This window comes from Canis aureus, chromosome 19, assembly GCF_053574225.1.
Source record: "Canis aureus isolate CA01 chromosome 19, VMU_Caureus_v.1.0, whole genome shotgun sequence".
Classification (NCBI taxonomy): domain Eukaryota; kingdom Metazoa; phylum Chordata; class Mammalia; order Carnivora; family Canidae; genus Canis; species Canis aureus.
The window spans coordinates 8483193-8499954 of NC_135629.1; the positions used below are offsets into that span (position 1 = coordinate 8483193).

General features: G+C 42.5%; 1 protein-coding gene across 1 annotated transcript in view; it reads right to left on the reverse strand.

The window, feature by feature from the left end:
- SLC6A11 (solute carrier family 6 member 11) overlaps positions 1-16762 on the reverse strand; it is a 129140-nt gene that overhangs the window by 9802 nt on the left and 102576 nt on the right. The window contains exons 8-10 of the mRNA XM_077857817.1: positions 16627-16751; positions 5578-5690; positions 2559-2696 (exon numbers count right to left, since the gene is read on the reverse strand). Coding sequence (XP_077713943.1) covers positions 2559-2696; positions 5578-5690; positions 16627-16751 — 376 coding nt within the window. The remainder of the gene's footprint in view (positions 1-2558; positions 2697-5577; positions 5691-16626; positions 16752-16762) is intronic.

Below are 16762 nucleotides of genomic sequence, written 5' to 3' on the forward strand. Positions count from 1 at the left end.
CTGCTTCCCATGTCTCAGTCTAGGTGATCCTTATAGCATATGTAATTACAAGGCAGGCCCAACTGCAGTCCTCAGTACTCATAAGGGAAACCGAGGCACTGAGCAGTGAGAGCACTTGCCACAGATCATCCAGCCAGCCAGTGGTGGGACTGAGGATTGAACCTAGGCGGTCTGGCTGCATAGCCCATGCTCTTAATTCACCACACTGCTGTGGTGGAAGATAAAGAATTTGTGGGCTATTTTTTCCCCAAAGCCGAGCTTTAAATGTGTATAAATGAGGGAGAAGATCCTGCCAGCAATTACTGTGAAGGCTGAGGCCGACATGGTCCATTTGGCAATTTGAACTTCTCTGGTGCAATCACTCACAGATAATCCTGCATGGAGGCAGAAGGTTGGCATGTAAAGCCCGAGTGTCTGCTGATTAATGGTCAGCACAGCGTTAATTCCTTGATGGACCCAGGGGCCCCAAGGCACCCCTGGGGCAGACCTGTGGCCTCAGGTTGAAGGGTGGGCATGATGGCTCTGCGTGGCTGAGGCACCCAGGGCCCGAGGTCCAGGAGGGCACTCTGCCTGCCTGCTCCAGGCCAGTGACACCCATGCCAATGCCTGCTCTTTTTGTACCACCCGCCCCCCCCCCATCAGCCTCGTTAACACATCACATTAACCCCCAATTTGCATGTGACAAAGGCTCTACTTTGTGTAATTAATCAGCACTTAATGAAGCCCTGCTCATTGTAGGGCTGGTTTCCCTGTGTGGGGAGAGGAGGGATGAAAACAGGAAGCGCCACCCCATTCATTTCCTAGAAGCTGATTATCATTCCCATTAATGTGACAATGACTAGGAGCAGTAATAACACCAGCTGCCCCGCCCTGAGTGCCCACCCTCTGCCAGGCCCCAGGGCACAGAGCCGGGCAAGGCCAGCTCCTGTCTTCATGGACCTCATGGCCTCATGGGGGAGAGATATGTGAATGGAGCCATCATTCTAAGGTGGGAGGAAGGCTAGGCTGAGCCTGGAACAGTGCCTGATGAAAGGAAAGCAGAGGAGGCTTCCAGGCAGTAGCCTCTGAGCTCAGAAGCAGAGGATGAAGAGGATCCACAGACCAACCTCAGTATCACCTTAGTGGCTTCAATAGACTGGAATTCCCTCATTTCTTTCCATGTTTCTTATAGAAGCTCTTCTTGTCTCTAGGCAACAGTTTTCTTTTTCCTTTTTTTTTTTTAAAGATTTTATTTATTTATTCATGAAAGACACACACACAGAGAGAGAGAGAGAGAGAGAGAGAGGCAGAGACACAGGCAGAGGGAGAAGCAGGTTCCATGCAGGGAGTCTGACATGGGACTCGATCCCGGGTCTCCAGGATCACGCCCTGGGCCGAAGGCTGGCGCTAAACCACTGAGCCACCCAGGGTTCCCCTATTTTTTTCCTTTTTAAATCAATTAATTTTACCAGTGTGTGTAGGGGGGGAAGATATCTAATCTCACCTTCCCAAGGTACTTGGAAAAGTATCAGACAGGATGGCTGCAGGCAGGGAGAGAAGCATGGCGCTGTTAGAGTCTTAATGTGGTAGGGGGTGGGGTCATGGTGCACCCCTCCTCACCTGTGGCCCAGCAGAGACCAGAGACAAGGGGCTGGGGCTCAGACACATAATGCCTGAAGGTGCCTGAAGGTGCCAAACTGAAGGTGCATGTCTGTTCTCAGTGACATTCCAGAAAAGCCTGCTCTGAACTTGACCCCATGGTGGAGGGAATCTATAGCTAACACTGTCTCTTTCACCCAGAAGTACTGTAATGGTGGATTGGGTGTTCAGATGCTCATGACTACCAGATAAACCCAGTATTTCTCTTTGTGAGTTTTATTCTCTTCTGGTAGGGATCATGGTGACCATTAGCTGAACATTCATACACGTTAAGACATTGTACTCAGGGCTCGATGAGAACCTCCAATAATCTCCACAAAGAGGAGAAAACGAGTCCTGGAGTGTGGAGGCCGAGAAAAATTAAGGCCATTCCATCTCAAGTTTAGCATTAGCACAAGTACAGCCATCTTAGGCCCCTGTGAATAAGAGCTGAACTTTACAGGAAAAAGCAGAATGTCCTCGGCAGAGAATCCCATATCAGAAAGACAACAGAGCTCAGATTTGCCCTCAGCAGAGAATCCCATATCAGATCTTAAGAAACTCCCCCACCCTTTCCCCCATATTGGAAAAAAAAAAAAAAATTCCTCCATCCCTTCTGAAAATCCCCTAGACCAGCCCATAAAAAAATCCAGCTGTAACCTACTTCGGGGTCCAAGCCCCTGCTCTGCTGTGTGGAGTATACTTGGACCCAAGCTTGAGCTTGTAAATAAACCCTCGTGTACTTGCATTGGTGTTGTTTCCTTGGTGGTTTCTCGGATTCGCAATCTTGGGCACAACATGGAGAATATCTAAACCTGGCCAGGGTCACACAACCAATCACAGAGCTGGGATTTAACATCAGAACTGCCTAACCCAGGGCCCAGGCACTCAACCTTCATGTTACCATGTTCACATCGCTTACTTGAGTCCACATCACTCACCTCTGTTAGCATCACAAGGCCCAGAAAATAGGAGATGATGGATAGAGCCAGGATGAGCAGCTCCCGGCGGTAGCCCCTCCGGAAGACCTTGGGGTACATGTCCACCACAGCGGTCACAAGGCTTTCCACGCACACGAACTAGACAGTGTTGATAGGATGGTGTCAAGCCCGAGAGGAAGTCGGTTCTTAGTGGCCCTGGCTCCGGGCAAGTGCAACAGGCTCAACCCCTGGGCTTCCCTCCCACTGGGCCTTAATTTCCTTCCCAGGCTCACACTGACAGAGGACTTCCAGGATGCCAGCAAGCCCATGTAACAGATGAGAACACTGAGGCTCAGAGAGGGGAAGTAACCTGCCCAAGGGCCCTCAGCAAGGAAGTGGGAGAGTCATGACTTAAAAGGGAGTCTCCTGACTTTAAAGCAAGCACTCTTCCCCTATGCTTCCTGTCATGTGCCTATGGGCTGGGCCCTGTTCTGAGGTCAACTACTTCAATGAGATGCTGTCTGAGGCAAGATGGGAGTCTCCATAACTGTCCTGATTGCTGAGGGCTCGGCTAGTGGCAGGCTTTGGGCAGTCTCTGTGAGCAGGGCTTCATTTCCTCATTCTCTGGGACTGTGACAATTCCCCAGTCCTTTGCTTCTGCTGGGCAAGCACCCCCTCTGATGGGTGGAGAGCAGTTGGAGGTGAGCTAGCACCCAGCTCTTAGGTTTCTGCTATGGGACTCTCTGGGCCTGGCCAGACTATGCAGGCTTAAGGCAGCAGAGCTTGAGCCACTGTCTGCATCCCACCATGCTGAGACTGGGCCAGACACACAGTAGCAGTTCTATTCCTGCTCACCCATCAACACCCAGCCCAAATATCCCAACACACTGATCAGCTCCATCCCTGGGTTCTCCCAGCACTGGACAGATCCCCTGCCTGAGCCTTTTCCGGACTGTTCCTCCTCGGCCCCAGCTTGGGCAGAACAGACCCTTCCTCTCCTCTATTACCATGCCATCCCCTGCCTCACCTCTTGGTGCCTGTGGAGCTTCTGTCTATCTCCTTACAAGGTGGGACCCTGGAGGGCAGGGACTGTGCCATTTTCATCCATTTCCAGTGGCACAGAGGATGTGCTCAGAAAAGGTTTGATAAATTAATAAAAATAATAATAAATAATGGCAAATACATGGTGCTTGTTGAGAGCCAGGATCTTTTCTAAGCAGTTAACAGGAACAAGCAATCTTGTTCTAGAGACTGGGCTTTATTTAGCCACTGTGCTAGACCACCAACAGGGAGGGAAGTAAAAGAAGTAAAGGATTCCTTTGCTGGTTACCATGTGGAGACACTTCCTTCCCTGGAGCCATTTTTTGGCCCCAAATCTTTTCCAAATCACTTGTACCTCCTCAGGAAAGGTATTTCTAGCTTTACTGTGCAGATAAAGGGACCAAGCACAGAGAGGTAAAGTGACACAGCTGGGACTCAAAACCAGCCCCATAGGACTCTAAAGCCCAGGCTCCTAGCCTCCAGGTTAGCCTGCCTCTACTGCAAAGCTGGCTGCGGTCCTTTCTCCAGGGTCCTCAGGGAAGGAAGAAGATGCAATTCAGGGAACGCTGTTTATCCAGGGCCCAAATTGAAGAGACATCGGAGCACGTGGGCTAAGAGGCACGAAAACCTGGGTGCATGTTCCAGCAACTCACTCAGCCTCAGTTTCTTCATCTGCAAAATGGGGATGATGAAAGGGGCTCCCAGTCCATGTGGTTATTGTGACAAAGAATGGAGCATGTGGCCCAGGCATAGCAAGTGCAACACACCTGGGGGTAAGCAGAGCGGCCATCTGCCCACTAGGCCCCTAGGTCTTCCTTGCTAAGAGCATTTCAGCCCAAGAACTGGCTCTGCTCAACACCCCCAGCACTTAGGGAGCCAAGAGCCCAGCCCCCACCTCCCTCTGCAGGACAGTCACTGTCACACACAAACTGCCAATCCCTCCTGAGGCCTCTGCTCACAACAATGGAAGAGAAGATTATCAGCAGAAACACCCGGTGCCTCGGCAGCTCAGTTTAGCACTTTCTGAGAAATCATCCAGGGGAAGAAATTGAACTTGGCTGGGTTGACAGACACACTGGCCATGAGGCTTGGGTGCTGAGTGACTTGCACAAGGTAATGGGTGCGGGCAGCCCCATGCCAATGGAGTCTGATAGCAGAGCCACTGGCTTTGGGTGGAACATGTCCACTGGGGCTCTTAGGGATACCTGCTGTGCTGGAACAGCAGGCAAAAGGGTAGACTTCAGAGAGTGAAGAGTGAGTGACTGGAGGCTATGGGGTTCCAGCTGGAAAATCAAGAAGAGAACTAGAGGAGGGCTGGGGTGAGTTTTACAATGTGAGAAAATTAAGTGCATGCATTCATGGGGAGATAAAGGAAAATGTGCACAGATAAATTGCTAGTTCTAACTATACACCCTTCACTGAGGAAGGCAGGCTGCCGAGTGGAGGATGGGTAGGGAGAACGCCATCAGCAGAAGAGGGTAGGATAATGGGCATTGGGGAACTGATGGTGGTGCCGAGGACCCATGCGACTACCTGGAGCATGTCAGGGATGGGCCATGACATGGAGACAGAGGAAAGAAGGAGAAGGTATTTTTCTGTGTTTCCTTGTTCCTCACGATTTGGCTAGGACAGGGACACTTGGTGGTAGAGTCCTTGGATACCATTAATCATAGCCCTCTCTCTGAGAATTTCTTCCACTTGCTAGGTGGTGCTATTGGGCAGAAGTATTTTCACAGCATGTAAGTATTTAGCAATTTTTTAAAAACTTGGATTGGGAGTTGGGAATTCCAGGTAAGACAAAGTGCATTTGGGAAGATGTGGAAGGATCCATACAGGTGTGTCTTGGGGGAGATTGTGGAGATCACAGTGTGCTGAGAGGACAGGAGGGTGGGGATGGTGGGCAGGGCCCTAACAAACAGCACCAAGGTGTCACTAACATGAGCTGCTCTAACAGCAGTGTTTGGTCTCCCTGCCCTCCCAGGCTGGGGTCCCCCCTTACCTGGCTGTCCAGGCCCAGGAAGATGAGCATCATGAAGAACAAGGCGGCCCACAGTGGGGAGAGAGGCATCATGGTGACAGCCTTGGGGTAAGCAATAAAGGCCAGGCCAGGGCCTGGAGAGGAAGGGGGGAGGGGGAGAGAGAGGGAGGGAGGGAGAAAGAGAGAGAGAGAGAGGTGCTGGGTGGAGTTCAGTCCCTCTTTCAAGTGTTATTTTAATCCATCATATATTGAATGCCTCCTTTGTGCAGGTGCTGCACCTAATTCTCCCTCAAATCACGTACATCTCCCAGCCACCCTATGCAGTTGGCAGTTTTATGATGCCTATCGTGGGAACGATGAGGCACAGAGATGTAAGGAAGGGTCAGGAGGGGTCGGGATTTAAACCCAGGCTGGTCTGACACAGACTTCCCTCTTCACAGTCCTGTCTCTATTGTTCTCTCTGGGGCAGACGTGGGGGTGGTGGCTTAAAATGCAGATTCTCGGGCCCACCCTAGAGATTCTGATTGGGTCAGTCTAGGGTAAGGCAAGGACCAGGTACCAGGTGATTCCAATGTGGTAGCAGGAGTCCAGGCTTGGACGAATGCTGTTCTACCCCAGCCTGTCTCTTTCTTTGGTTCCTCCCCTCATTTCCACAGTCTACAACTGACTTATTTTGGCTGCTCCAAATAGAGAGCTTGGTTAGCATGTCCTGAGGATGAGCTTTATTAATATCAGGGGAGAGATACCTGATTTTCTAGCCCTGTAGCACAGTGGTCAAGGGCACAGGTTCTGCAGTCGGATGGCCTGGGTTCAAATCCTTGTTCTTTACTGTGATCTCTATCTGTTTCCTCAGCTGAAAAATGGGGATAATAAAATCCTACCTAATAAAGTGGTTTTGAGAATTCAGTAAGATGATGCAGAATATGGAAAGCACTTAAGGTAAATGTTCAATAAACATTAACTCTGATTTTTTACCTTAATTAAAAGCAACCTTCTTAAAGTCTAATTTACCTATAATAAGCACTCATTTTAAGTGTACAGTTCAATGAGTTTTGAAATATAGACACCCAGATAACTGCATTCAAGATACAGAACATTTCTATTGCCCCCCTGGGGCCCTCCTCTCTATTTCCATTCCTTGTCTTAGCTCCAGGCAACCATTTATCTGATTTATTTTCACCTTATATTAGCTTTGCCCATCCCATTTGGGGCTGGAATTGCTGGGTCATATGGCAACACACACTTAACTTCCCAAGAAATGCCAAAATGAAGTCCAAAGTAGGTGTCATTTACATTCCTACTGCAATGTTTGAGGGTTCCAGTGGCTCCACATTTTTGCCAACACTTGATATTATCAAATGTGGAGTTACCATCACATGTCTTCATTGTCTGCTCATAAATCTTCTTCCGTGAAGTCCTTGTTGAGTTTGCCCATTTTTTTTTTTTTTTTTTTTTTTTACTGGTTTGTCTCCTTTTTATTGAGTTGTGGGAATTCTTGATGTATTTGGTACAAGCACTTTATCAGAGAAGTGTTATCAATATTTTTTCTTAGTCTGTGGCTTGCCTTGTCATTTTCTTAATGGTATCTTGTGAAGAGCAGGAGTTTCAAACTTTCCACTTGTTTGTTGCTAGCATACAAAAAATACAAAAGGTTTTTGTTTATTGTCCTTTTATCTTGTGGCATTACTAAGTTCACTTAATTTCTGTATGGTTTTCTTAGGATTTTCTATGTGGTCCATCATGTTCATGCATAAATATAGTTTTATTTTCCATTTTCCAATCTTAATAATTTTTATTTATTTTTCTTGCTTTATTGCACTCTCTAGGAACTCTAGTACCAATGAAATGAAAGCAGAAACAGCATATATACTTGTTTTGTTTCTGATTTTAGGGGCACGCATTCAATATTTATTGGCTAGGATCAGTTTTTCTGGGCTTATGTCCTTTTTTTCTGTTCTAGTATCCAACTCAGGATTCCACACTGCACTTCATGGATGTATTTCTTTACTCTCCTCCAATCTGCAACAGATCCTTAGTCTTGTCTTTCATGACATTGATATTTTTGAGGAGTACTTGTCATTCTTTTGCAGAAGGTCCCTCAGTGTTGGTTTGTCTGATGTTTTCTCATTATTAAACAGAAATTATACATTTTTGGGGAGCAAGAACAGATAGAAGGGATGTTGGGTCCTTCTCAGTGCATCATATTGGGGAGAGTGGTTTATGATGTCTGTAAACCTTTGTACTGGTGATGTTTACCTTGATCACTTGGTTAAGTTGGTGAATGCCAGTTTTCTCCACTGTAAAATTACTATGTTTCTCTTTATAATTGATAAATATCTTGGGGAGGATACTTTGAGATTATGAGAATATATAAATATATTTATAAATAAATATCCTGTTTCCAGCCAAACTTCTACCCACTGATTTTAGCATCCATCGGTAGATCTTACCTGCAACAATTATTCCTGTGGTGTTTGCTGCACAGGTTTCTATTTTCTTCATTCCTTTTACATTTATTAATTAGAATTCTTTCATAAGAGAGACCTGTCCCTTCACGCTTGTTTATTTATTCACTTTTTATTTATTTCAGTGTGGACTCCTGGGCATTCAGTTTATTCTATGGATCACAATCCAATACTATCATTATTTATTTTGCTATTCAAATTGTTCTAGGTTTTGCTACTAGGAGCTTCTTTAGATTGCTTCCTATGTCCTTTTGACATGCCTTCATTCTTTTTCTGAGAACTTTCTTATTTTCTGGCACCACTAAATGTTCCAGTGTCATCATGTCTTGCACTGGAATAAACTGTTTCTCCAAGAAGCCCTGGTTCCTTTCATGGAAAGTGGTGTTCAGAAACCAAGATCTGGCTCCTGGGTATGTGCATTGCTACTGAGGTATCACTTCTTGCAGACCCTCTCAACATACAAAGAGACATGTCTATATATCTACATGTACATACACACATATATTTCTATATCTATCTATATTTTAAACCCATGAGTCCATCCTGACACTTGCAATTCTAATAGAGTTCATTGTAGCTTCCTCACTTTCTTTCTCCACGAAAAATCTGTCTCGATCTGTATTGACTTGTTTATTCAATCCTATCATACATTTACAAGAGTTACAGAGTTGCAAACCCATACCCCCGTACAAATAAGAGAACAGTACAATAATTTTTATTTTTAGCCTTATAGTGTCCAGTCAAAATACTGTTTACTGAAATTTACTTAGGCTAGATCTTTTCTTTCCCATTCTCTTCAGTGCGGTTACATTATTCATTTGTAATACGGTTAGGTTCATTTCTTACTATTTGTTATTTTGATTTAATTCCACCCACAAAAAGGAACTATTTATTTTGGGTGCTATGTCAAACATTACTGTTACTATGGTTCTCTAAGAGTCAGAGTTAATAAAAATATACTAAGAAAAGTACTATTTCCTTCTCACCCTTACCTAATTCCACCCTTCTTCTATCCCTTGTGCACTTTTCCCCTGTAGGTAACCATTGTCTTTATTTTCTAGTTTATCCTTCCCATATTTCTTCTGCACAGATGAGAAGACATACTTTCTTATATTTTCCTCTTATACAATGGGCAGGATACTATAGATATTATCTTTTTAAACTTACACACATCATTTAAAAAATAGCTTTCACTATCCATTTACTTTATTATTTTTATACTATTGTGAGTGAATGTTGAATTTTTCAAAGACTTTTTTAGTATCTACGAAGATAATTTTATAATTTATTTCATTTGGGCTATTAACATGGTATATGATATTAGTGGATTTTCTAGCATTAAACCAACCTTGTATTATTCTAGGAGTAAATCCTACTTTGGACATGGTATATTACCTTCTGAATGTGATTTTGGATTCTAATATTTTCAGTTTGGGTTTGTTAATACTTATTTACTATTCTTGCATCAATATGCATGAGTGATATTTTGTTTCTTTGCATTGTCTATTTGGTGTTGGTATCAATGTTACACACGCTTCATATAAAGAGTTGAGAAGTTTTCCTTCACTTTCAATGCTCTGAAATAATTTATTGACCATTGAAACTATCTGGTCCTAAGGGTTTGACAGAATTATCTGAGAAACCATCTGGGCCTAATGTTGTTTACGTTTTTTGTTTTGTTTTGTTTTATTGGTGGGGTAGTTCCTCAATAACTTCGTCTATTGGCTTAAGCTTTCTAAATCAAATGTAGTCAATTGTGGCAATCTGTATTTTTCTAGGAAAATATACATTTCATTTAAGTTTTCAAATTTATGTGTAGAGAAGGAGTCTCTTGTAAGGAAGTCTGTTGTGGTTAAAAAAAAATGTCTTCTACTTCAGTGGTTATTTTCCTGTTATTATTTCTTATTTCACTATCCTTATGTTTTCTTTTTTTCATGGCCCTCTGGTAATTTGTATATTTTTATTTTTAAAGATCCAGAATTTTAATTTGTTAATTAGATCTAGTGTTACTCTATAATTACTTCATTCATTCTTGCTTTTTATTATTTCCTTCCTTGTGCTTTCTTTTGGTTCACTTTGTTATTTTTCTGAATGGGGAATATAATGAATTTATTTTCATTCTTGTCACTTTTGTTGATAAATGTGTTAGGGTAGTTTTATTCTTAGTTCATTTCTATCTAGTTTTCTCTTATTATTAGCTTATTTCCATCTATCTTTGTACCTCCTGCAGTTTGCTTGATAAAGATTATTGCTGTATTATTCGGTGCACATATTTTTATGTGTATTATATCTTTATTGTGAATTGTAGCTTTTACCATTAATATTTAGTGCTTTAAGGCTTGAATTTTACTTTGCCTGATATCAGGATTGCTATCATTGTTTATTCTTTTACTTTTAGTTTTTATGAATCATTTTGTTTTAATTAGGTGTATCTCTTTTATGTACAGCATATATATAGGTCAAATTTGGTGAGCCAAATTGAAAATCTTTTTCTTTTAATAGATGAGTTAAGCCTACTTACATTTATCAATATGACTGATATCTTGACAAAATATTTTATGGTTATGTGTATTTTAAAATATTTGTTCTGTTTCTCTAGGAGTTGTGTATTTTTTGTTCTTTTATTTACATTTTTTTTGGTACTTAGAAAGGTTTATGTTTTTGTTCTAGTAGGTTACCTTTATACTTCCATCTTTTAAAAATGTCCTTAAAACCATTATTTTCCTATTTAAACCTTTACTGCCTGGCTTTCCAGTTCCTCCCATCTCCACGCCATATCATTTGATACCAGTTATGGTCCATACAACGAGATTTTTCTATTTTCCTCTTGCCTTTTCTCTCCATCTTGTAGTTCAGTGATTTCTACTTTGTTAAGAGTACACAGCATATTTCTACATTAGTTCTCTATCCTCTTCGCCACCTTTGCTTTGGTCTTAGATGTATACTTAAATATTTTTAAGTGTTTACCATCATTCCTTTTACTGAAGTTTTCCTAGTCATTACTGGGTTGGATGAAGCTCATTCTCTAGTAGATTCCTCCAGAAAACTGATGAATATAGGAGTCTCAAAGTTATGTTTAAAATGGCTTTTCTATAGTCTTGACATTTTCTATAGCCTTGCTTCACACTTCTTTGTGTGAATTTTTTAAAAAATGCTGCTTCATAGTTGCCTTTCTTTGTGTGCTAGTTTTGAAAAGTGTGATACCAGTTTAATTCTTTTGTCCTTGTAAGTTATTTAATCTTTTTTGTCTGGAAGACTTGAGGATTTTATCATTATCTTTGAAAACTATTATCTTTACCAGAATGTCTTGGAGTTGATCAATCTGGGTTAATATTCATTAGTACCCAAGAAGTCCTTTCAATGTATAGATTTAACTCTTTCTTTCTGTTTCTGAAAAGTCTTCTTGGATTATAGCTTTAAATATTACCTCTGTTCATTGTTTTCTTTTTCTTCTTCAGGGACTCTATACGACGAATATTTTCTTCTTTGCTGGTCTTCCATTTCTACATTTTTACTTTTTTTGATCATTTTCATGCACTTCCTTGTTTTCTTTCCTTTTTAAAATGCCCCTTTATTGATATGATTCTCCATCAGACACCTTATAATTTATTTTCATTTCTAAGATAACTTGGTTTTATCCTTTTTTCATTTTTCCCTCCTGAGTTCAATCAACTTTCTCCTTACTTATGCCTGTTCTCCCCTTCCCTCATTTGTTAGTTTTAAAATTCTAGGTTCAAGGTATTTTTCCCCCACATCCTCAGATGTTTGTTTGAGTATGTTTAATTCTGTCTGGAGTGCTGACTTAAAATTTTCCTCTATTTCATGGTTGATTTCATGGCCATTGATATGCGGGGAATTTTTTTCTTTTCTCTTTTTTTTTTTAAGATTTTATCCATTTATTCATGAGAGACAAAGAAAGAAGGCAGAGACATAGGCAGAGGGAGAAGCAGGCTCCTTGCAGGGAGCCCAATGTGGGAGTCATCCTAGAACTCCAGGATCATGCCCTGAGCCAAAGGCAGGTGCTCAACCACTGAGCCACCCACCCGTCCCCATATATGGGGAATTTCTATTCCTGATTTTCTGCAGTAGTTCTATATGGACTTGACTTTTCTCATGTTCATGTTCTTGGGTATTTTATAATACTCCCAACTTAATAGTGCCCACTTTTGCCAATATGGCCAAGGCCAGGTACTTTTTTTTTTTTTTTAAGATTTTATTTAGTCATGACACACACACACACACACAGAGAGAGAGAGAGAGAGAGAGAGAGAGAGAGAGAGGATACATTTATATCCTATGTAGGTGAATGTTTCATGTTCATTTGAAAAGAATTATATTTTGCAGTTGTTCAGTGCAGTGTTTTACAAATGTTGATTAAGCCAAGTCAATAGTGTTCAGATCTCCACATCTTTATTAATATTTTGTATAGTGTTTTAACATTAGTGAGCAAGGGATGTTAAAACCTCCAACTATGGCTGTGTATTTGTCTATTCTTCCTTTTAGTCTGTCAGCTTTTGCTTCATGTATTTTATTTTATTTATTTTTTTTTTTAATTTTTATTTATTTATGATAGTCACAGAGAGAGAGAGAGAGAGGCAGAGACACAGGCAGAGGGAGAAGCAGGCTCCATGCACCGGGAGCCCGACGTGGGATTCGATCCCGGGTCTCCAGGATCGCGCCCTGGGCCAAAGGCAGGCGCCAAACCGCTGCGCCACCCAGGGATCCCTGCTTCATGTATTTTAAATGTGTCATTAGGTACAAACACATTACAGATTAGATATCTTACATATGAACTGCCCCTCTTATAAATATTATGAAGTGTCCCTCCTGCTATTTCTAGTAATACTCTTTGAGTAGAAGTCTACTCCAATATTAATATACCAAAGCCACTTTTCTTATGCTTGGTGTTTACACAGTATATCTTTGTTTTACACTTTATCTGTGTCTTTAAAGTGTGTCTCTTTTTAGAAAGCTTACAGTTGAGTCTTGCTTTTTTACTCAGTCTGATAATCTCTGCCTTTTATTTGGAATATTTGGCCTATTTGCATTTAGTGTAATTATTGACATGGGTGGGTATAAGTTTACCATTTCATGTTTTCTTTTGTCCCTCCAGAATTTGGGGGGGGGGTTTTGTTTGTTTATTCCGTTGTGTTTTTTTTTTTTTTTTGCCTTCTTTTGAGTAAATCAATATTTTAAAATATTCAATCATATTTTACCTAAGCTTTGTAGCTCCACTCTTACTATTTTCTAAGCAGATGGAAAAACACACATCCATAACTCATCAAACCCTACCTAGAGTTAATAGTGTATCACTTAATCCTGCCGCCATACATCTGACACTTTCACTTCTGATAACCATTTTGACATTTTCTTTCTCAAAACAGAATTCAGGACTTAACTATATCAATAATTCCAAAATGAAAATAGACAAATACTCCAATTGAAAGACATAGCTAATCAAGACTGGATAAAAAAGCAAGACCCAATTATAAGCTGTCTAAAATCTCAACCTCTAGGAGAGGGACAAAAAGTGTCACAGAAACAGATCAAGGGATATGTGGGTAAGGACCACAAATCTCAGTGCTGGGATCATAGCATGACAAAATCTGATCCCTGTGAGAAGTGCATGTTGCCTTTCTGGCTCATTTCCTAGGTATGCTGGGATAGCCCATTGAATAATCTGCCTTCTAATTAGGCATTTTCCAAATATCACTCATCAGAAAGCAAGCCCAGCTCCTTATGAGCAAGGTGAGGTGGCTATACATTCACTTGCAATTTCTCTAAATCATAGAGGCTCCTAAGGAGAATCAGCCTGACCCACATGCCCAACAGGGGTACAGAGCAGATTTACCTGCTGGGTACATGGGAAGGTAAACCAGAAAAGACTACAGTCAGGTTGTACTACCTATAAGCTGTGTGACCTTGGGCGAACCACTTCAGGCTCTGAGTTATGGGATCCTTATCTGCAATGGGCACGGTAAAGCCTAGGCTCCTGTTTATGTGAACAGTACCCTTTGCAGTAGAGCAGTGCAGATTCTGCACAGCCACAAGTGGAGGCCCTGATACAGCCTACCTTGCAGCGGTGCTGTGAGCATTTTGTGAGGTAGAGTATTAATAACAACCATTCCAGGAGATCCCTGGGTGGCTCAGCGGTTTGGTGCCTGCCTTTGGCCCACTGCGCTGTCCTGGAGTCCCAGGATCGAGTCCCACATCGGGCTCCCGGCATGGAGCCTGCTTCTCTCTCTGCCTGTGTCTCTGCCTCTCTCTCTCTCTCTATCACGAATAAATAAATAAAATATTAAAAAAAATAACAATAATCCCAGAGCCTGACAAGTGAGACAGAGTAAATCAATTAAGGTCCATCTATCCAGTGGAATACAACATAGCCATTAAAACTCATGATTGAGATCTCTGTTTACTGAGGCAGAAAGTTCCTTGTGCTTTATTATATATGGGAAAATGCAGCCTACAGAATACCAAGGATAATTTGATCTCGTTTCCATCAACACAAATATGGATATATATGCACAAAAAAAAAAAAAATCCTGACAGAAGAACCCCAAAGTGTCAGATTTGGAGCACAGAGTTTTTCCTTTGTTCAGATTTCCACATTTTTCTATCATGAATATGCTTTCAATTTGAGATTAGAAAAAAAATAAAATTTATTTTTAGTTGGCTCTTTTCCTTTCCATCTATGACTCTTCTCTGAATTTCAACTATAAAATTGAAACAATGATAAAAAGAAAAAAATAGTGCTGTATATATCTTATTCCACTCAACACCTAAGGTAGGAACTAGGACGCTCATTTCTTAGAGGAAGAAATGGATTCTTGGAGAGAGCAGTGCTCTGGTACAGAAGGTAATGCTCTCTATTCACAGGGCTGCCCTGTGGTTTCATGCCAGGAAGGAGCATGGGTGTTTGATGAAGTTTCAAGTACCCACAGTGGGCAGTAGGATGGCATGGTCAGAGCGTGGGCTCTGGAGCCAGATGGCCAGTATTAAATCCCAGCTGTGTCCCTTCCAGCCTGTGTAACCTTGTATAAGTGATTTCACCTCTCTGAGCCTCAGCTTCCTTATCTGTAAAACAGGAGTAGCAAAAGTGCCATGTTGGAGGGCTGAGCTGAGGATTACATGAGATAGTTCCTGCCCAGTGTCAGTACTTGCTGAGTGAGACATTTGGTCATATTAATATTCTCTAGACTAGCTCTGGACTCCTGAGTTCAACAGGGATTATCTTTCCCTCTGTGACATACATTATTCAGAGGAAGGGGGACCCTGAGGGTCACAGAGCAGAGCTTTGTGACCATGTTCCTGCTCTGATGTCCATATGCCCCACTCTGCCCAGCTTGGTGGGTTAGAGGGATGCTTCCCTATCTATGCATGCCACACAAAACAGGACCTGTGGACCAGCATTTCAACAGAGGCAGTGTGACTCCCGGGGGCGCTGGAGGTGGTTGCAATAAACGGGGGCATGATTAGCATCGAGTAGACGGAGGCCAGAATGGCTAAGCTCCCTGTGCGACTCTAGACAAACTTTTCTGCCAGACATTCGTTTAGGTGAAAAACTTTAGACTTAACTGAGGTTAGAATCTGTTTCTCATAAAAACACAAACTATTTTCATATTTTTTAATAAATACACACTGAATTTTCCTAGAATTTGAACACCATGTAAATCAAGGCAAGAGTTAATTCACCATTTTGCCCAATCACCTCAGCAACAATCACTCTGCCTGTGGTGTGTTTGAAATAAACACACCTCAATCTACACTTAAGAATGTCACATTCAGGGCAGCCTGGGTGGCTCAACGGTTTAGCATCACCTTCGGCCCAGGGCGTGATCCTGGAGACCCAGGATCGAGTCCCGCATCAGGCTCCCTGCATGGAGCCTGCTTCTCCCTCTGCCTGTGTCTCTGCCTCTCTCTCTCTCTCTCTGCGTCTCTCATGAATAAATAAATAAAATCTTTAAAAAAAAAAAAGAATGTCACATTCATTGTGATTCTGCATCTAGAATAGGGAAAGAGAGAGAAATTCTCCAAGCAGAGGCACGAGTATGTGCAAAGACCCTGGGGTTGGAGGGAGCAAGTGATGTTGCCAAAGCAGACCACTGCAGTGGGGCAGTGTGAGCTTGGGGGAATGACACGGGTAGAGAAGCTACAAAGGCTGGATAACACAGGGCCTTGGGGCCAGGCTCAGAATCCAGCACTATGAGAACCTAAGAAAAACTTGTCATCAGAGAAGGACATGTTCAGATTTGCATTTTGAAAGAAGTCAACCTGTACACAGAATAGAAAGGGCAGTAGTGGAGGCTGGAGGCCAGTGAGAGGTTCCTGCAGTCCTCCTGCAGTGAGGACTGACGTGATCTGAACTGCTGGGGAGATAGTGTTCCAAGGAGGCAGAAGCTATCCAACCTGAGGATGTCTTGGATATGGGGATGAGGAGGTATCATGGTTCCTCTCCTATAGTCCTGGTTTGAGGATGGATGGTGGGGTGTTTTACCTTTTAAGACCTGAATCGAGGAGAGGAATGAGCTGAGGAGGCAGGTTGTATTTGCACTATGACCATCCATCCATCACCCAAGGCCTCCCTCGTCTTTGGCAAACTTACCTGACTCTGCCACCTCGGCAATGGGCACCCCCTGTTCATATGCCATGAAGCCCAGGACTGAGAAGATGGCAAAGCCAGCCACGAAGCTGGTGCCACTGTTGAGGCAACAAAGCATGATGCAGTCCCTGTGGGGAAG